General features: G+C 43.3%; 1 protein-coding gene across 3 annotated transcripts; it reads right to left on the reverse strand.

The window, feature by feature from the left end:
* Positions 1-48: 48 nt before the first annotated feature.
* IDH3G (isocitrate dehydrogenase (NAD(+)) 3 non-catalytic subunit gamma) lies at positions 49-16,273 on the reverse strand. 3 transcript variants are annotated; one of them, XM_042451051.1, is made up of 15 exons: positions 16,124-16,273; positions 13,336-13,377; positions 11,765-11,821; positions 10,589-10,600; positions 9,668-9,765; positions 9,114-9,226; positions 7,630-7,690; positions 6,786-6,918; positions 6,055-6,188; positions 5,373-5,475; positions 4,720-4,866; positions 2,528-2,622; positions 2,099-2,159; positions 841-936; positions 49-209 (listed from the first exon to the last, which is right to left on the reverse strand). In XM_042451051.1, the coding sequence occupies exons 1-15, from the start codon at positions 16,190-16,192 to the stop codon at positions 207-209; spliced, it is 1,224 nt and encodes a 407-aa protein (XP_042306985.1). In that variant the 5' UTR covers positions 16,193-16,273; the 3' UTR covers positions 49-206. The 3 variants fall into 3 exon arrangements, with proteins under 3 accessions (XP_042306985.1, XP_042306986.1, XP_042306984.1); XM_042451052.1 differs by lacking the exon at positions 11,765-11,821 and having other exon boundaries at positions 16,124-16,272; XM_042451050.1 differs by lacking the exons at positions 13,336-13,377; positions 16,124-16,273 and adding an exon at positions 12,297-12,383.
* Between the last annotated feature and the right edge of the window lie 350 nt (positions 16,274-16,623).

Genomic DNA, 16,623 nt, shown 5'->3' on the forward strand with positions numbered 1-16,623 from the left:
CTTGTACCTTTCTACCTAACCACCTAAAAAAGACATATATGACAAAACTTCACATTTACATTTATTTCCTTTGTAGAGGGATTGCCAGTTTAAACAATATGTACAGAAAATGAAGCTTGTGCTTGGATAGTTGGGAGTGGAAGAGCCTGCTCCATTCACAGACCACAAGGTATTTTCAGCAGAACCTAGAGTTGGGCTTCAGGATGTCACTAAAAAAATAGTAGTAGAAGAAGAGTTAATTTATGGTTCTTGACTAAGAGGAGGAGCTCAGAATTATTTCTCCCATTCTTCCCAGCCTCGCTCCAGTATGTCACTAAACCCCACATTTTACAAAAGGAAAATTGCCTCCAGTAGGGCAAGAGGCTTTCAACCTGGTCTCTGATCCCCACTGGCTTCTTCCATGTTCAGGGGAAAAGAAACAAAGCCTAACAAATGAACCTTTCTACCTACCACTCCCCTCTTCCCTTCATTACCTCAGATTCCTAAAGACAAAGAGCATAAACTGTCAAGAGACAAACAGGATTGTCATGATGTGTGGATTATTACAACTTTCCTTTAAAAGCTGTTCGCCCCTGCCCCACCACCATCTCTTTTTAGCAAAGACTGCAAGCAATAAATCATAATCACTATCATCTACAACACATCGTCATCAACTTCTGTTTGAAATGCCCACCTCTCCCAGCTTTCTACTTTGCACACACCATGCCTTTATCTTAAAGTTTTCTGGTTGTGTATGCATAAAAGAAAATTCAATGCAATGAAAGAAACTCAAAATCTAAACATAAAATAATACCAGGAAGCACAAAAAGCCATCATGTTTAGCCCTCCTGCCCACTTTACCTGCACCAGGCTAGGGTTTATATTCTTGATCTGTTTCAGAATTGACTGAACAGCTTCTGAGGTTGTACCCTGACCTCCAATATCCGGGGTGTGGGTCTGGAAAGAGGAAATAAAGGAATTGCACTAAGACAAGCCTCATGCACTAATAGAGTGCAGTCCAATTAAACCAGGAATAAGGTATTTATGACCCTCCCTAAATTAAGAGTGGGCTTCAACCTTTTCAGAACTGAGAACATCTTTAGTCCAAAGTCGCATTTGGGAAGCCAGTTCTTAATTATTTTTACCATATATTTGTACAATGCTAGTGTTGAAGAGCAATCCACTTCAGTAGCTCAGGCCATGCACCTAACCCCCACCTAACAAATGAAGATCAATGGTCTCATTGACTCCATAGAACAACTGGTTGTTTCTATCGTACTTCTTCTGTCCCAGAGAAACACACAGAACTCTAATTCAGGATTGATAGGGATTTCAGCAAATTTAAAAAAGTCCTCAGTACAACATATCTGGATGTGAAAGGAAAATAAGTTAAGCAAATAAGCTGCTTTTTCCTGTGCCCTGTCAAATCATACAAGCTGGCCACAAAGTGCATGTATTACAGGGATAGGGTAACTCTCTTCTCCCACTGCTCTCAATGGGATGGAAAGAAATGACACAAGCTCCAGAATTGACATAGCTTCTCTACTAGCACTAGAGGTGTGCTAGGAATGGGAAGGCTCTGCCTGTAATGTTTGGCACACATTTTTAAACCTCTCCAGTATTAAAGAGTTTTCATACCAAAGAAATACTGGCTTCAGCCATTTCCATAACTGCAGTTGTGAAGACTTGTGATGTCAAACCTCCTCTGCAGCTCACCTCCCAGGTATATAGGATCATGGTCTTAAACACCTGATGGACTACAAACCTCCTTGTCACAAGATTCCCCTGATCTATTTCCAGGCCCCTTGAATTTAATGGACTGCCATCTGATCCACCATCTTTGTTTTCCCAATTGTTGCATCAATTACAATTTCTCTAGGAATTGTTCCAACCTGTATCTTATGAACATAGCACCCATATCATGCCAAGGCATGTTTTGGATTCCTTCCAGGGTGAACATGAAGCTAACTGGAGATAATTGTCAATTAATGTTGAGAGCTCTACTGATAGGTATACATTTTCAAAAGAAAGGCACCCTGACTCTGAATCTGGGAACCCCTTCAGCATGTCCCGAAATGCCTTGATTGATCACTGGTCCAGGAGAAGGACAAGAACTCACATCTGGATCATCCATGGAGAACAGGACTGCCTTGCGAATGACAGATGCATAGTTGTGCAGTCTGCAATGGAAAACAGATCCAAGGGTTGAATGGCAACCCAAATGCCACCTCTCCTCACCCCATTCTAATTACATTGGTAACAGCTTCCACTGGGTGGCATACTGATTTCATTCATATTTATCCCATCCTTCTAAGCAGTCCAAGGGATTGTATATTGTTTCCACATTCCATCCTTGGAAAGTAGCCACTGCCCAGGCTACTGTCGCCTAAGTTAGTTTTATGGTAAAGCTGATATTTGAACCCAGCTCTTAACCCACATTCCCTCTCATAATTATGAACTGGGGTAACCTGATTTGAGCAAATGTACCAATAGTTCAAACTGCTTTTTGAGGTGTGTGTGTATGGGGAGAAAGGACCTAAACACATACTTGAGGTGGTCCAGCATCATGCAGCCAGCCAGCAGCATGGCTGTGGGGTTGGCAATGTTCTTGCCAGCAATGCTCTTGCCAGTATTACGTGTGGCCTGGGGAGAAGGAGAAAGAAACCAAACACAGAGGTGAGACACTTAGAAACGATGGGATTTATAAGCAAGAGAGCACTACAGTTCCATGATTTAATAGAGATCCTGGTGTTGCTAGTCTTATGGTGTCTATTGTTCAGCCTTTCTGCTCCCACAACAATGCTTCATTTGAAAGGTGTTAGGGATTACTAGAACTCACATTGGTTGCCTTTGGAACCATTTCTCCAGTTGCTGATGGCACACAGTGCAATGAAATGGGAGGTGGCATGCCAGTGGCAGGAGCAAATTCCCACACCAGCCCTCCAGCTGCACCCAAATGAAAACCTGCCACCTCTGCCTTTCAGGTGACAGTTGTTTTTTTTTGTTTGTTTGTGTGTTTTAAAAAAACATGATTCTGGACTCCTCAGTTCTTATAACACCCTTCTTTATACTATGAAACCCCACCTGCATTTGTGAAACTGCCCCCTTCCTCCCCTCTGTCCATGCTCAAACCCTGTCTTATAAGAACTTTGGGGCAGGAATTTCTTTTTAAAAGAAATCACACTGTACGCAATATTTGGCTCACAACTCCATACCAGGCTGTTCCACATTCTCCATTTCCATCCCTCAGAGCCTCTGGATGCCCTGCAGGGATTCCCCCCTCCAAGAAATTTCCTCTTGTCAGCCTCCAGGAGAAACTATTTACATTTACATTTAAATAAGATGACAATCACTCCAAGCCCCACTACCACTATAAACCTTGAAAAAAGTGGAGCTCTTTCTGATTTCAAATTTCCTATGCTGTCGAAGTGGTTCCTTTAAATTGCCATGCAGCTGTTTTCTGCTTCTGCTGGTGAACTGATTCCTTTTTCCCTGTGGATCAGAGGTCAGGAAAGTCAGGGGGGGGGGCGGTATTCCTTGGAGGGGCATGATGCAGCATGTTTTTTTTAAAAAACTTTGACAGTTCTTGTGCACTGTCAAAGTTGTGTGGGTTCACGGGGTGGGGGGTTATGGGTGGAGGGGGGGGGGGGGGGAATGCCCTGGCATGCCTTGATCCATGGGTGCCATGGGTAATATCTGCAGAAAAACTGCCCTGGCTTGCATGGAACCATGGGTGCAGTTTTTTCCCATGGTACCCATGGATCAATGCATGCCAGGGCAGTTTTCCCCCCACTGCGCCCATGACGTCCACCCCTATGAACCCATGCAACTGTGACAGTGTGCAAGAGGTGTCAACATTTTTAAAAACAAAACAAAACACACTACATCATGCCTCCCCCAAGGAACCCACCCTTCCGACTTCTCCAACCTCTGCCCCACTGGGAAAATGGAACCTACTCACCAGCAGAAGCAGAAAACAGCTGCACAATGATTTAAAGGGACCACTTTGACCGTGTGAAAAGTTTGAAATCAGAAAGTGTTCCATGGAACCACCGCGAGTGCTGAGGGGGAAAAGGGCAGTTTGGTAAGACCTTTGGAGCGGTTATGTTCCACCCCTCTTCCTACGCTCTGCCGATTGCCCCTCCCACCCAGGTGCCAGCTCTGATCACCATTCAAATGTGAACTTTAACTCAAATATGGACAGATTTGAATGTGGCAAACATAGTGTGAACATCACTTTGGTTTCAAATAGCTCCATCAGTTCGAAATGATCCAGTTAAAAAAAGCAGTTTATCCTTAAGTAGTATCCCAGGCTACTTCTGACTTAAATTTATTTCAAAGTTAGCTCATTTCTGTGCTCAATGCAGCCCATGGATTCTATAACAACACACTACAGTCCTACAGGTACAAGATGTCCTTCTTCTACCATACTGCCTGTCTGCTACAGGGCAAACACACCTGGCTTCAAATTTTGGTTAAACTGGAATTCTGGATGGCCTTAACCATGATTATTATTGGGGCCAAGGTCACACTCAACTATAGTTAAGACAAATTGGGAGAATTTGGTCCAAAAATGATGTGTCCTGCTCTTACTCTCTTAATGTCATCAAGCATTTCAGTTTCTACCAGTCCATCACTAAAAAAAATGTATTAAGCTGGCAGGTACATATTCCTATCCTGAACACTCACAACCCCCATTTTACCAGCACTTTGACATTTCAATGTTTTTCTAGCTCTCACCGTTTCAAAAACTGCATAGTTAAGCCCATAATTCGCCCCTGGCACCAGGCCTGGGCCCCCCACCAATCCGGCGCAGACGTTGTTGACGATGTTGCCATAGAGGTTAGGCATAACCATGACATCAAATTGCTGTGGGCGGGACACGAGCTAGGAATTCAGAGAAATCAGTGAGTGGGAAACCATAAACAGCCATTAATGCCCCTTCTCTTCCCACCCTCTGCAGGCACAGCAGAATCAGGATGGGTTTCGGGTCTAACTCAAATCAGGCATAACCTAATTTAAGCCTTCTTGTGAATGCCACAGCTTCAGTATTGGCACAGAATTTCACATTGTTTTGAAAAGACATTTTATAATGTTCATGAATGTCATTTTTTTTTTTCAATCAGTGTAAAGGCTGAACAAAAGAGGACTGACCATGTATGTGCTTCACTGAAGTGAAGTTAATCTGAACTTAGAAAGTGGAAGTGTGGCTTTAGGAAAATCTGAGAGAACTAGGAAAAGCTACTTTAAATCTCCTAAGGCCTTAGTATAAAGCCCTGAGCTTCACTGGCAAAGGGAATATTGAAAACCAAGGCTTGCATTTTCCTTGAAGAAGACTCAAGAGTTCCACATTTGAAAATGTAAGAAATGAAACCAGACCAGTGTCAGCATACCTGCATAGTTGTGTTGTCAACAATCATACTTTCAAAGGTAATGTTTGGGTATTCAGCTGCTACCTCTCTGCAGCACTGCAGGAAGAGACCATCACCCAGCTTCCTTTAGGGGAGGAGAAAGAGGGAGCAAATCAGCCAAAGGGCATGCTGCTATGTTACCACAGGCAGGAAGCACTGCTACTAATTGTAGGTAATAATAATAGAATCTGTAGAGTGTGTTTGGATATAGTCAGGCCTGCCTTTCCTGCTCTCTAGGCTAAAAGGAAAACTGCTCCAAGGCACAGTAGGCATTTCTGGAGCAGGCGTAAAACTGGCATCATCTCCTAATGGGGAAAAACTGTAGCACATTTACCAACAGTCAACTGATGACATGATGAGTGAAGCAAAGTGGCAAATGGTGCCCCCCCACACCCATCCATATCAAGGTGCACAAGCCCTAAAGCCAGCATAATTATTTTGGCTTTTGAGGCAGAAAATCCCACAAATCTTTCCCCACCCGTGTCAGTAAAAACATAACAGTAAAGTAAATAGCTAACCAGTTATTTTGGAGTCTCTCATGACCCCAAAATGACTGTCTCACTCTGCTTAACAGCAGGGTTGGCCCTGTTTGCCAAAATGCCTGGGAACCAGTGAAGCCATCCTGGCTTATTCCAACACCACACACACACATCTCACAACCTACATGATGTTGGCTTTGTGGACAGCTGTCACCTTCTTGCGCCCAGCTTCATGTGCCAACTTGAAAGCATATTCTGCAATACGCAGGGACTTGAACTTGGTGATGATCTTCAGGCTCTCCACGACACCAGAGACACTCTGTGGGGAGAGACACGATCTGTATTGGTTTCCAGGTTTTACACTTCCAAAATGGTGCCAAGGAAGAAATGGGAGCCAGGGTAGAAATGAAGCCTACTGGGCAAGAGGCTGCCAACCTTGACTCAGAGAAATGCTACCCCTAAGAAGCCATACTTTCAGCTAGTTGCTTTCCTTCTGGCATATCTCAGCATGCTGCTCAGAAGCTATTTTTTACAGGAGCTGCATCATTCAATGAGCAAGTGTTGTTGGCTATGCCTGCCAGTCTTGCCCTCTTGTGAAACAAAATAAAAGTCAGATGCTTTTGTTTTCATACACAAGAGCAAATGTGAACAGAAACTCAGTTGGTCACTCCCATTTGTCTTGCTTTGACTTAGCACAACAGCAGCCAAGAAGTGCCCTGAGGGATGGAATCCATGGACACCTGCTCCTGATTGTCAATACTCTACCTAGTGTGTGACAAGTACAAAACAAACAAGCCTCCCAGATGGGAAATTGCCTTGCAATTGCAAATAAGGCAGGTGCAGGTTTGAGGAATACTGGTGAATGGGGAGAGCTGAGAAAAAGAAGGCAAAGCTGATTCCCTCTGCCAGTTAGTACCTCATGCTCCAGGCTGCTGTACTCGCCCTCTGTGTTCTCCCGGACAATAAGGATGTCGATGTCATGGTGCCTGGTTGCTACTCCCGGAAGGCTTTTGCAATGAATCACATTAGCAAAGAGATCCAGGCTAGTGCTACAGAGGCAGAGATGGGAAGGAGAAAGTCACATACGTAATACAAATCTCCCAAATTATTCCAGAAAGTACTCTTACCATTCCTGCTCTCCCAGCCCTCATCTTCTTCCCCATCTTACCAAGTGGCCCAGCCATAGAAGTGTCCTATTACTAACAACAAACCTGGTATGCTTATCCCAGAAAGTAGGATTTTCTGGCAAGCCTGGACAGGAGGTGACAGGCTGTTAGGCCTAACTAAGAATGGGGAGATCAAAAGTGCATCTACACTGTAGAAATAATACAGTTTGATACCACTTTAACGGTCATGGTTCAATCCTATAGGATCCTGGGATTTGTAGTTTTGTGAGGCCCCAACACTCTTTGGCAGCAAAGGTTAAAGGCACTGTAAAACTACAAATCCCAAGATTTCACAGGATGGCACTACAGCACTTAAAATGGTGTCAAACTCCATTCTTTCAACTATGTAGATGTATCCCAAACCTTGGTTTGTGCCTGTGTCTACAGGATTACCTCACAGTCTTTGTATCCCCAGTTTAGCATAGAAGTATAACCCCAGCCCCCCTTTTTAATAATCCCAGGAAGTCAACCCAAATGATGGAGGTTATTAGGCTCCTGAGTGAGCTTTCTATGGAAGGCTGTAAGTTGAATGGGTTTCACTTAGCCAATTCCTAGGCTCTGCCTGGCCTTTGAGTTGACCTTCTTTCATCTTACCGCAAGAGGTTGTTCCGAGACTTGTGGGTAGGTGGAAGGTTATGGTTCGTCTCAATGTTTCCTATAAAACCAGGAAAAGAAAACCAGTTAATAAAGAGTCTCATTTTCTGGGCCTAACAAGCATGAGGCAATGAGACATGAGAACTTCATAACAGTGTCTATAGTAATAAAAAATAATAATAATAGTATTTATTTATTTAGTATTTATGTCAGAACTTGGAAATCTGAATTTAAAATTCTCTATTTGCCAGATAGGTTCCAAGAAGCTGTATGCAAGCTGGTTTTTTAGTCTCAGCTACTCCCTCCATAAAATGGGAACAAACAGCACCACATCTTTCAAGGATAGGATGGTGGCTTCCCAAAATAAAAGTTTAAACATATTTTAATGCAAGAAACTAAGCAGAGCTTCCAAAGAAAGCCTCTTCAAAGCTTGTTTAAAGGACAACCTAAAGTGCTCTCATTCCATATGAATGAACTGTGAGGAATGAATATATGACATAGGATGAATTCTAGGCGAATGAGCAATGACTATGGGATGCTAGCCATCTGGGGCCACATGAAGCCTCAAAAGTCTATTGGCCACTGGGCTTTCAAAAATAAAACCAATAAAATAAATAAAAATAAGGGGCAAAGAAGGATGACAAACCCAACATCAGCATCTCCTGGTGAGAATTCCAATGTCTCCCATCTCAGCCTAGTGAGAATTCCAATGTCTCCCATAAGGCAATATGATTAAGAACATAGGGTGGCACAAGTGAAAAGCAGAAGCAAGTAAGGGGCATCATGTCTGAGGACCAGAAGGGCAAAGAGTTCCAGGAAGAACAAGCAAGTGAACTAAGAAGGCAAGAGGCAGGTTGCCAGCAAAATGGAGGACAACTACTCACACTGTGAATAGCTGGGAAAATAGGTATGGTTCCATATTTACATTGCGAGACCCTATGTCTTCCTACCTCTGAAATACATCTTTGAGGCCTCTATCAAGCCCTCTACTCCTCATGACATAGCAGCAAGGATCTAACCCTGCACTTCTCTGACACAACCACCAGTTGTTCCTGGAGCTAGCAGAGAGGAGGCGTACAATCTTCAGGTGCAAGTGATCCGATATGCTTTTTAAAACAAGACCAAGCTTCAACACACAAAGCCAAGGAAAATGTATATGTAGGATGAAAGAAATGTTGAACCCATGAACTTGCTTAAAATAGCCTAATTGCAATGATCTCACAGTCCTTGTAATCCTGTTTATGACACTCTTCTTTCACTGAGGTTCATTTTGTTACTGTGGTTGAGCAAAGCACTTGAAGAAACCATTGTTGATCTACTGAAAGTCACCTAGAAATCTACCAGCATATCCCAATCTACCTTCTGACCACCCTTAACTTGACAAATGACACAGAGACCATCTCCACTCCACCCTTTCAGCTTGCCTTTGTAAGCGAGGTGGCCCATCCATTGCTGAGCAATGATATGGGCTGTCAAACATTTACCTTTAAGGGCCACACGGTTGCGCCGGATGGCCATCAGGGCATTTTTCATGTCCTCTTCAGATGCCTCTGAGGTCATGAGAACTTCTTCAAAGTCCACAGGCACGCAGGCATGCCTGGGGGAAATTACAAGAACAGTCCAGGTCTGTAACTATTAATCCCAGCTGGGGCTTTGGCAGCAGTATGAATTCTCCTGGTGTTTATGTGTGAATCCTCAGAGTCAAGCTACCTGTGGTTTATGCATGGCTCTGAGTCAGTGTGAAACAGTGGTTACAGGATCAGGCTGCAACTTGGGAGATCCTGTTCTGAGCGCCCAGTGTGCCAAGAGGTTCTCTCTCTTTCTTGCTCTCTCTCAGCCTTACCTATTTCATGGAGTTGACGTGCAGAAAAAAATGTGAAAGAAAAGAGCCCTTGAGATCACTGAAAAAAAGGCAGGATGTAGGGCACACTAATAAATATTCATAGGGTCACCATAAGTCAGCAAGTGACTTGAAGACTCAGACACACACACAATAAAATATTAAGTTCGGGAAAAAGAAGAGTGTGGAGTTTTATACCTGAATACCTCCCTGACATGAAGCATGAGTTCTGGCCCAATGCCATCTCCGGGTATCATGGTCACCGTGTGCCGTCCCCCATATTTGGCAGGAGGTGGCTGCAAGGGAAGAGAAATAGACACAGGCAGATGAGAACAAAATCCAGCAATTTCTCCTCCTTCTGGCAATACAGTCTTTGCTGGGGTCCCACCACTGCATGCTAACTGGGGGAGCACAGATGTCTCCATGGTTGTCTGGTACTTGGGGAAATGGGCTGGAATGTGGGGGAGGGGGGACTTTCTTCACCATTATTATTCTTCTATCTAAAGCAGGGGTTCCCAGCCTTTTGGACTCACTGAGCCTTTATGTTTCTGACAGAACCCCTAAGAGGCCTACTCTATGTCTTACAAGTTAATAGTGTTTAGGAGTATATGTAAGAATATATTCTTATTCTTTAATTTCATTCAATTTTTATTTCTTTCATTTTTTTGGAGTGGCTGCAGAACACCTGGGTAATGCACCCGGAGCCCCGAGGGCTTCTCGGAGCACAGGTTGGGAACCCCTGCTCTAAAAAAGTCTACAAACTTCTAAAGAGATACATAGCTCCTCAGAATAGTTTGGGGGTGGGGGGGAAGCTAAATCCTCTGTCCACAACTAGGACTAAGGCTTCACAAGGTTATTCTCATACAGGTAATATAATGCATAATAACATATTTATAGACCGATTGTATAAAAATGAATGCACTCTTCCCTAGAACCTAGTCCTGTACCATTTAAATTTGGCCTATTCCCCTTTGCAATCTTCAGTGAGGAAAATTCTTATACCTTTCACTGTCATTTACTATCTTCTGAATACTAAATAACTGGACTTGGTGGGGGAAGGCTCTGACCATTGGCTATGACTTTTAGTTTAACATTGTCAGCACTGAGAAAGCTACTTACAATTGTCTGTTGCTGAAGAAAAGGTGATCAGACCAGATATTGGGAAGAAAAACAAAAGAAAAAAGAAATGTTAGAGATAATGTAGAAAATGTAATCCTATTAAAAATGATGCCTGCACAGATTACTCAGCTACATTTTAACAATCTTACATTGCACTCTTATAATGTTTATAACAATATTTATTAAAAATTGTTTTTTAATTTTATTTTTATATTTACACTCCATATATATATTTACACTCCCTTACAATCTGTGTTATTATTTTATTACAATGTCTGTTTATCCTTCTCTTACTTACTAGGTATCTTTAATTCTATACTTCCCTTCGTTTATCTGATTTTGTAAGAAATTATACAATACTACCTACTTCTGATTTCATTAGTCTGATCCTACTATTGTCTCTCCAGTCATTAATTGTAAGTTCAATTGTTTTAGGTCTACTTTGGCTGCTTAGAGATACTTATTTCCTACTCTTATTTCCTCAAATTTTGCAGTAGTTTATAACTGGAAAATAGTTTATAATCTATTTTCTTTGGTTTTTTTAGCCGCTCAAAATCGCATCCCCCCAATTTATAAAACTGAATGAAACAAATGCTGAAAATTCTAATAAGCAATAGAACCGTTATAGCAAACCTATGGCACGTGTGCCAGAGATGGCACGTGAAGCCATTTTCCCCAGCACATGGAGAGCGGGGAGGAAGCATGCACCTTTTCCTCCTCTTTCCCGACCCTCTTTGGATTTCATCTGCCTCTCCAGGGGCATCTGAAGGCTGGGAATGGCACAGGGAGGAGGAGGAGGAAGAGGCGCGTACCTGTTCCTTCTCCTCCCAGATACTCCTCGGTCTTCAGATGCCACTACGGAGGCCCTCTCCGGAGGCAGATGAAGGCCAGGGATGGCACAGCGGGAGGAGGAACAGACACGCGCCTGTTTTTCTTCTTCCTCCCCCCTCAAAGGCCTTTAGCTATCTCCCACCCCAGAAGTGGCACCCCAGGCACTGGGTAACACCCAGTACCAGAAGGCCTTTTAATCTGGCACTGAGCCCCTAAAAGGTGTGCCATCATTGCAACAGAATCTTGGATATGGTGGAGCTATCCACAAGTGATTTCTTTTTTTTTGAATTAGATTTTAGGATTAATAAGTCTTAGAATAGTTCAATTAAAACTCCGGTAGCATACCTCTTCTTTTATATCTCTTTGGACACTGCTTAACCAGTCTTGGACCGAGAGAAAGACCTATAAAACATAAGTGGCTTTTTTTCTCTTCTTCCCTTTCTGTCTAGAGGGACACCTCTCCTCGAAGGGAGAGGGAAGTTAAATATAAAATAAAAAGCAGACTATTGAAATTTTAAGAAGGAGGGAGCCAAAGAGGATATAGTAGGTGTCAGAAGGTTAGTGAAAGTTGTTAGGAGGTGAGTGCAGAGCAAAGAAAGCACGAAAATTAGCAAGGAAAAGTGAAGGAAAGGACTTGGCAAGTATAGCTATCTGAATTCTAAAGTTTGCTAAGAAAAATTCCCACTACTATATACTAGTCACAAGAGTTAAAAACTGAATATTAACAGAGGATTAGTAATTGGAAATAAAATATCTGTGAAAATAATATTTTGAAAGAAACAAGATGGCCTCAGGAACAAAAAAGAACTGTATAAGTTGCATCTACATTGCAAAGAAGAGATTAAACAGATGCTTCTACAAAAACCTTGGACCCTACCTCGATTTTGATTGAGGAATTCAAAAAATGTAAAGAAGAAATGTGTTTGGAAATGAAAAAGGAATTGAACATTTCTAGAAAGGAAGCCAAAGAAGATATACAACGAGAATTGAACACCTTTGGAAAGAAATTAGATAAGATTACCAAAGACATTAAAAGTTTACAGCTGGAACCAAAGAAATTGAACATGAAGAGAGAAGAGTTGGAAGGATCTACATGAGAATTACGGGACATTCTCAAAAGGAGTGAGAATAAAATCTTGATGCAGGAGATCCTGTAGAGGACTTGAGGAAACCTCAGACCAGGACAAACAATATTTGGAAGAAGAGAAAGAGGTACAAAAGAGTTCAGGAAGAGAAGAAGAAGGAGCAGGAATTTAAAGAACAACACGGCAGCAAACATTGGTTCATGGGATGTTAAGGGTCTAAATTCAAAGTTCAGTAAAGCTTTTCATTATTTGGCCCCAAAAAAAAAATATATCATCTGCCTCCAAGAGGTTAAAATAAAACAAAAAGACATAAAATATTTGAGAAATCCAAAATTTGGACAACTCTTTGCGGCCACAAATGAAAAAAGGAAAGGTGGAGTGGCAATATACAACCACAACAAATACACAGTAACAGAAGTATGCAAAGATGACGAAGGAAACTTTATTGGAATTGAAATAGGAATAGGGGACATTAAATACCATATTTTAGGTTTATACACACCTATTGATAGCCAACAAAGATTTTTTGAGAAAACTGGGAATATATTGTGAAGCTTAGATCATGGGAACATTACTGGTAGCACATTGGAATGGACTGACTCACTTTAAGATAGAGCTTCTAGTAAAAAGATTTTTAAAAACCAAGGAAAGCTTCCACAGCTTTTTTCAATTTGCAGGAAGAGATTGATGTGTTTGACTGTGGCAATCTGCAATAGGCTGTGATAATGTGCAGTAAGCCATGAGTGTTTCCTTGAAGGATCTCCCTGGGAATTCCTCTCCCCCTTCCAGCATCACTCTGTGATGAAAATAATAAGCATGAGCTATACAAACCGAGGCCACATTCCTGCGATTGCTGTCTGGTAGAGCCTGCACCTGTGAAGGACAGGAAAAATCAGGTTAACTACAAGAAGGACATTTGGAGAATCAGAATTGAAAAGAAATATTTGAGATTAAGCAGGCCCTAAACCAGGGTTGGGAAACACGGTCCTCTGAATGCTACTGCACTGCACCTCTCATCAGCCTTAGACTAGCTAACTAATGGTGATGAATGCTGGGACTTGTAATGCAGCAACTTCTAGTGGGCCTTACTTTCCTCATATATTAGGCATCCTGCCTGCCTCTACAGAATTCTAGTTTCACATGAGACTCTGGTCCAAAACACACTGCAGAAGTAATCCAGTTTGAGACCGCTTTAATTGTCCTGGCTCAATGCTAGGGGATTTTGGGAACTGTAGTTTTGTGAGACATTTAACCTTCTCTGTGAGAGCTCTTGTGCCACAACAAACTACAATTCCCAGGATTCTCTAGTACTGAGCCAGGGCAGTTAAAGAGGTCTCATTCGCTGCCTGGGGCCCTACATTTCAATACTCCCTTTATGCTTTTCATGGTAGCAAAAGGGTAAATTTCTTTCTGTCTGCTGCATGCTGTGTATGTACTGTAGTCATCTCAAGTTTGCCTAGGCTAAAACTCCATGGGAGCAAATTGTACCAGTTATTTCAGACTAATTACCACAGGGATCAAGATCTAATAGGTCTGTATATTAACTACAACTGCCACTTAATTTTTCCCCTCAACGCACCTTGAATGATTTTTAATACGCACAAGGTTGTTGTTGCTGCATGCCTTCAAGTTGCTTCCGACTTATGGTAACCCTATTGTAGGGTTTTCTGAATTGGAGTGCCTGACTTGCCCAAGGTCACTGAGTGGGTTTCCACAGCTGAGCAGGGATTCGAACCCAGGTCTCCTGAGTCCAACACACCACACCGCACTGGTGTACAAGTTACGATGGATAACACATGGACCTTTAGATGTTGTGTGTATATTTGCCCTCAAGGTTGCCTAATGGTGAACCCATTCCTGAAATGTGAATCCTACAACCCATGCTGGCTAAGGATGATGGGAGTTGTAGTCTAAAAACACATTGAGAGAAAAAAAGTATGTAATCTTTGGGGCAGTTACATTAAATAGGGATGCATCTCCACTGGAGAAATAATGCAGTTTGACTCCCCTTGAATTACTGCAGCTCCATCCTGTGGAATCCTGAGATTTGTAGTTTTACAAGGTCTTTAGTGTTCCCTGCTAAAAAGTGCTGGTGCCTCTGTTGCTGTTAATTGCCCATGAGTCGACCCAAATTCATGGTGCCCTTGTAGATAGATGAGACACCTCCAAGGCTCTCTATCCTCCACTGCTCTGCTGCTTATGACCTCCCTAATTGAGTCTATCCCTCTGGCATGCAGTCTTCCTTTCTTTCTACTGCCCTCCACCTTTCCTAGCATTATTGTCTGTTCCAATGAGTCCTTCCTTCTCGTGATGTGTCCAAAGTACAACGGCCTCAGTTTGGGCATCTTGGCTTCCATGGTGATTTCCAGCTTGATCTGCTCTGGGACCCATTTGTTTGTCCTTTTGGCTGTCCATGGGATCCTCAGCACTCTTCCCCAGCACCACATAATCTCAAATGAATGGATTTTCCTCCTACTGGCTTTCTTCACTGTGCAGCTCTCACATCTGTATCATCATCATCATCATATTTCCCCAGGACTGGCACTGTCCATGGTGATGGGGAATGCAATGGCTTGGATGACTCTAATGTTAGTGCTTAGTTGTATATCTTTACACTTTGAGGGCAGTGGTCCCCAAACTGTGCCCTTTAAGAGATTTTGGACTTCATCTCCCAGAAGCCTCAGCCATGTTGGCCAATAGTCTGGGATTCTGGGAGCTGAAGTCCAAAATCCCATAATAAAGGGCACAGTTTGGAGACCACTGCTTTAGGACCTTGTCCAGTTCTTTCACAGCTGCCTTGTCCATTCCTAGTCTCCTTCTGACTTCTTGACTGCCAACTCACAAGACTACAAATCCCAGGATTCCATGCGACAAAACCATGGCCGCTCAAGAGGTGTCAAACTGCATTATTCCTACAGTGTGGACGCACCCCTAGGGGAAGCTTTTCCTGGTGTGGTGAAATAAACTGACACACTTTCTGCTGCTATTACTGTAAAGGAGCCATGGAAAACTAGGCACCTCCAATGTAGCACAAATGGAGGACAAGGCACCTCAAATTAGAGCCATGGAGGACAAGGCATCTCAAATGTAGGACCATGGAAGACACCTGAAATGTAGGTCATGACAAGGTAAACTATAAGACATGATGGCACATGTTTTAAAAAAGCTAAAAACACTCATATAAATGTAAACTCAAAATGTAGGGCATGTTGGAATTTCTCCTGGACAGAATGTAGGACAAAGTCCTGGGAAAGGAGGACCATGTGGGAGCCTGGGCTCCAATGGCTCTCTCACTCCAACCCCCTTTAAGGCCACCCTTCAATCATCTCCCTCTGCCTTTGAGCCGCCCAATCAGAAAGGACCCTGCCACAACTACTCCCGCCCACCTGCGCCTGAAAAGAGACCGCCCCTTAAGAACTTTCAGCAGGGAGACGAACCAATAAGAAAACCTTTTCCTCCATTCCACCCCGCCCCCTGCTCGCCCTGCAACCAATCAGAAACGTCGCGACTGAACCCCCCCCTTCCCCTCCCCCGCTGCCCTCGACTCGAGACCAACGGTCGCGGGACCTAGTTGCCTTCCCCCCGCCCACGAGGCCTCAGTCGCAAAGCGTCCTCTTACCGAACGGGGTGCCAGCAAGGCCGGCCTCCAGAGCTGCCTCGCGGCCCCAAACGCTGCACAAGCGGCCATCCTGGAGTCTCCTTGGGGAGGGAGGGGGGCGATTCTGGGCGTGAAAATCAAATAGCCCCGTCCAGATAACGCGAGGGTTAGTGCGAAGTCTCGCGAGAAGTGGTGGTTCGGTTTCGTCGCGCGCCTATTGGCGCAGTCGCGCATGCGCAATAAAGATCACCTACTCTTGATATAGTTTTCTCAGATTAGTAAATAAAATAATAATAAATAAAACTGTGAGGGAATTCAATTAAGATTTAAGGGAAATCCTTCCTCAGCCCGACTTTTTGTGAGGCTGCATCCACACTGGGGAAAGAACCCGGTTTGGCACCACTTTAACTGTGTGGCTCAAGGCTGCTGTGGAATTCTGGGAATTGGAGTTTGTTGTGGGTCCAAACCAGGCTCTCTCTCCAGTGTGGATGCATCCTTAGACTACAACCCTCACAATCCAT

Source organism: Sceloporus undulatus, chromosome 2, assembly GCF_019175285.1.
Source record: "Sceloporus undulatus isolate JIND9_A2432 ecotype Alabama chromosome 2, SceUnd_v1.1, whole genome shotgun sequence".
In the NCBI taxonomy this organism is placed as follows: Eukaryota; Metazoa; Chordata; class Lepidosauria; order Squamata; family Phrynosomatidae; genus Sceloporus; species Sceloporus undulatus.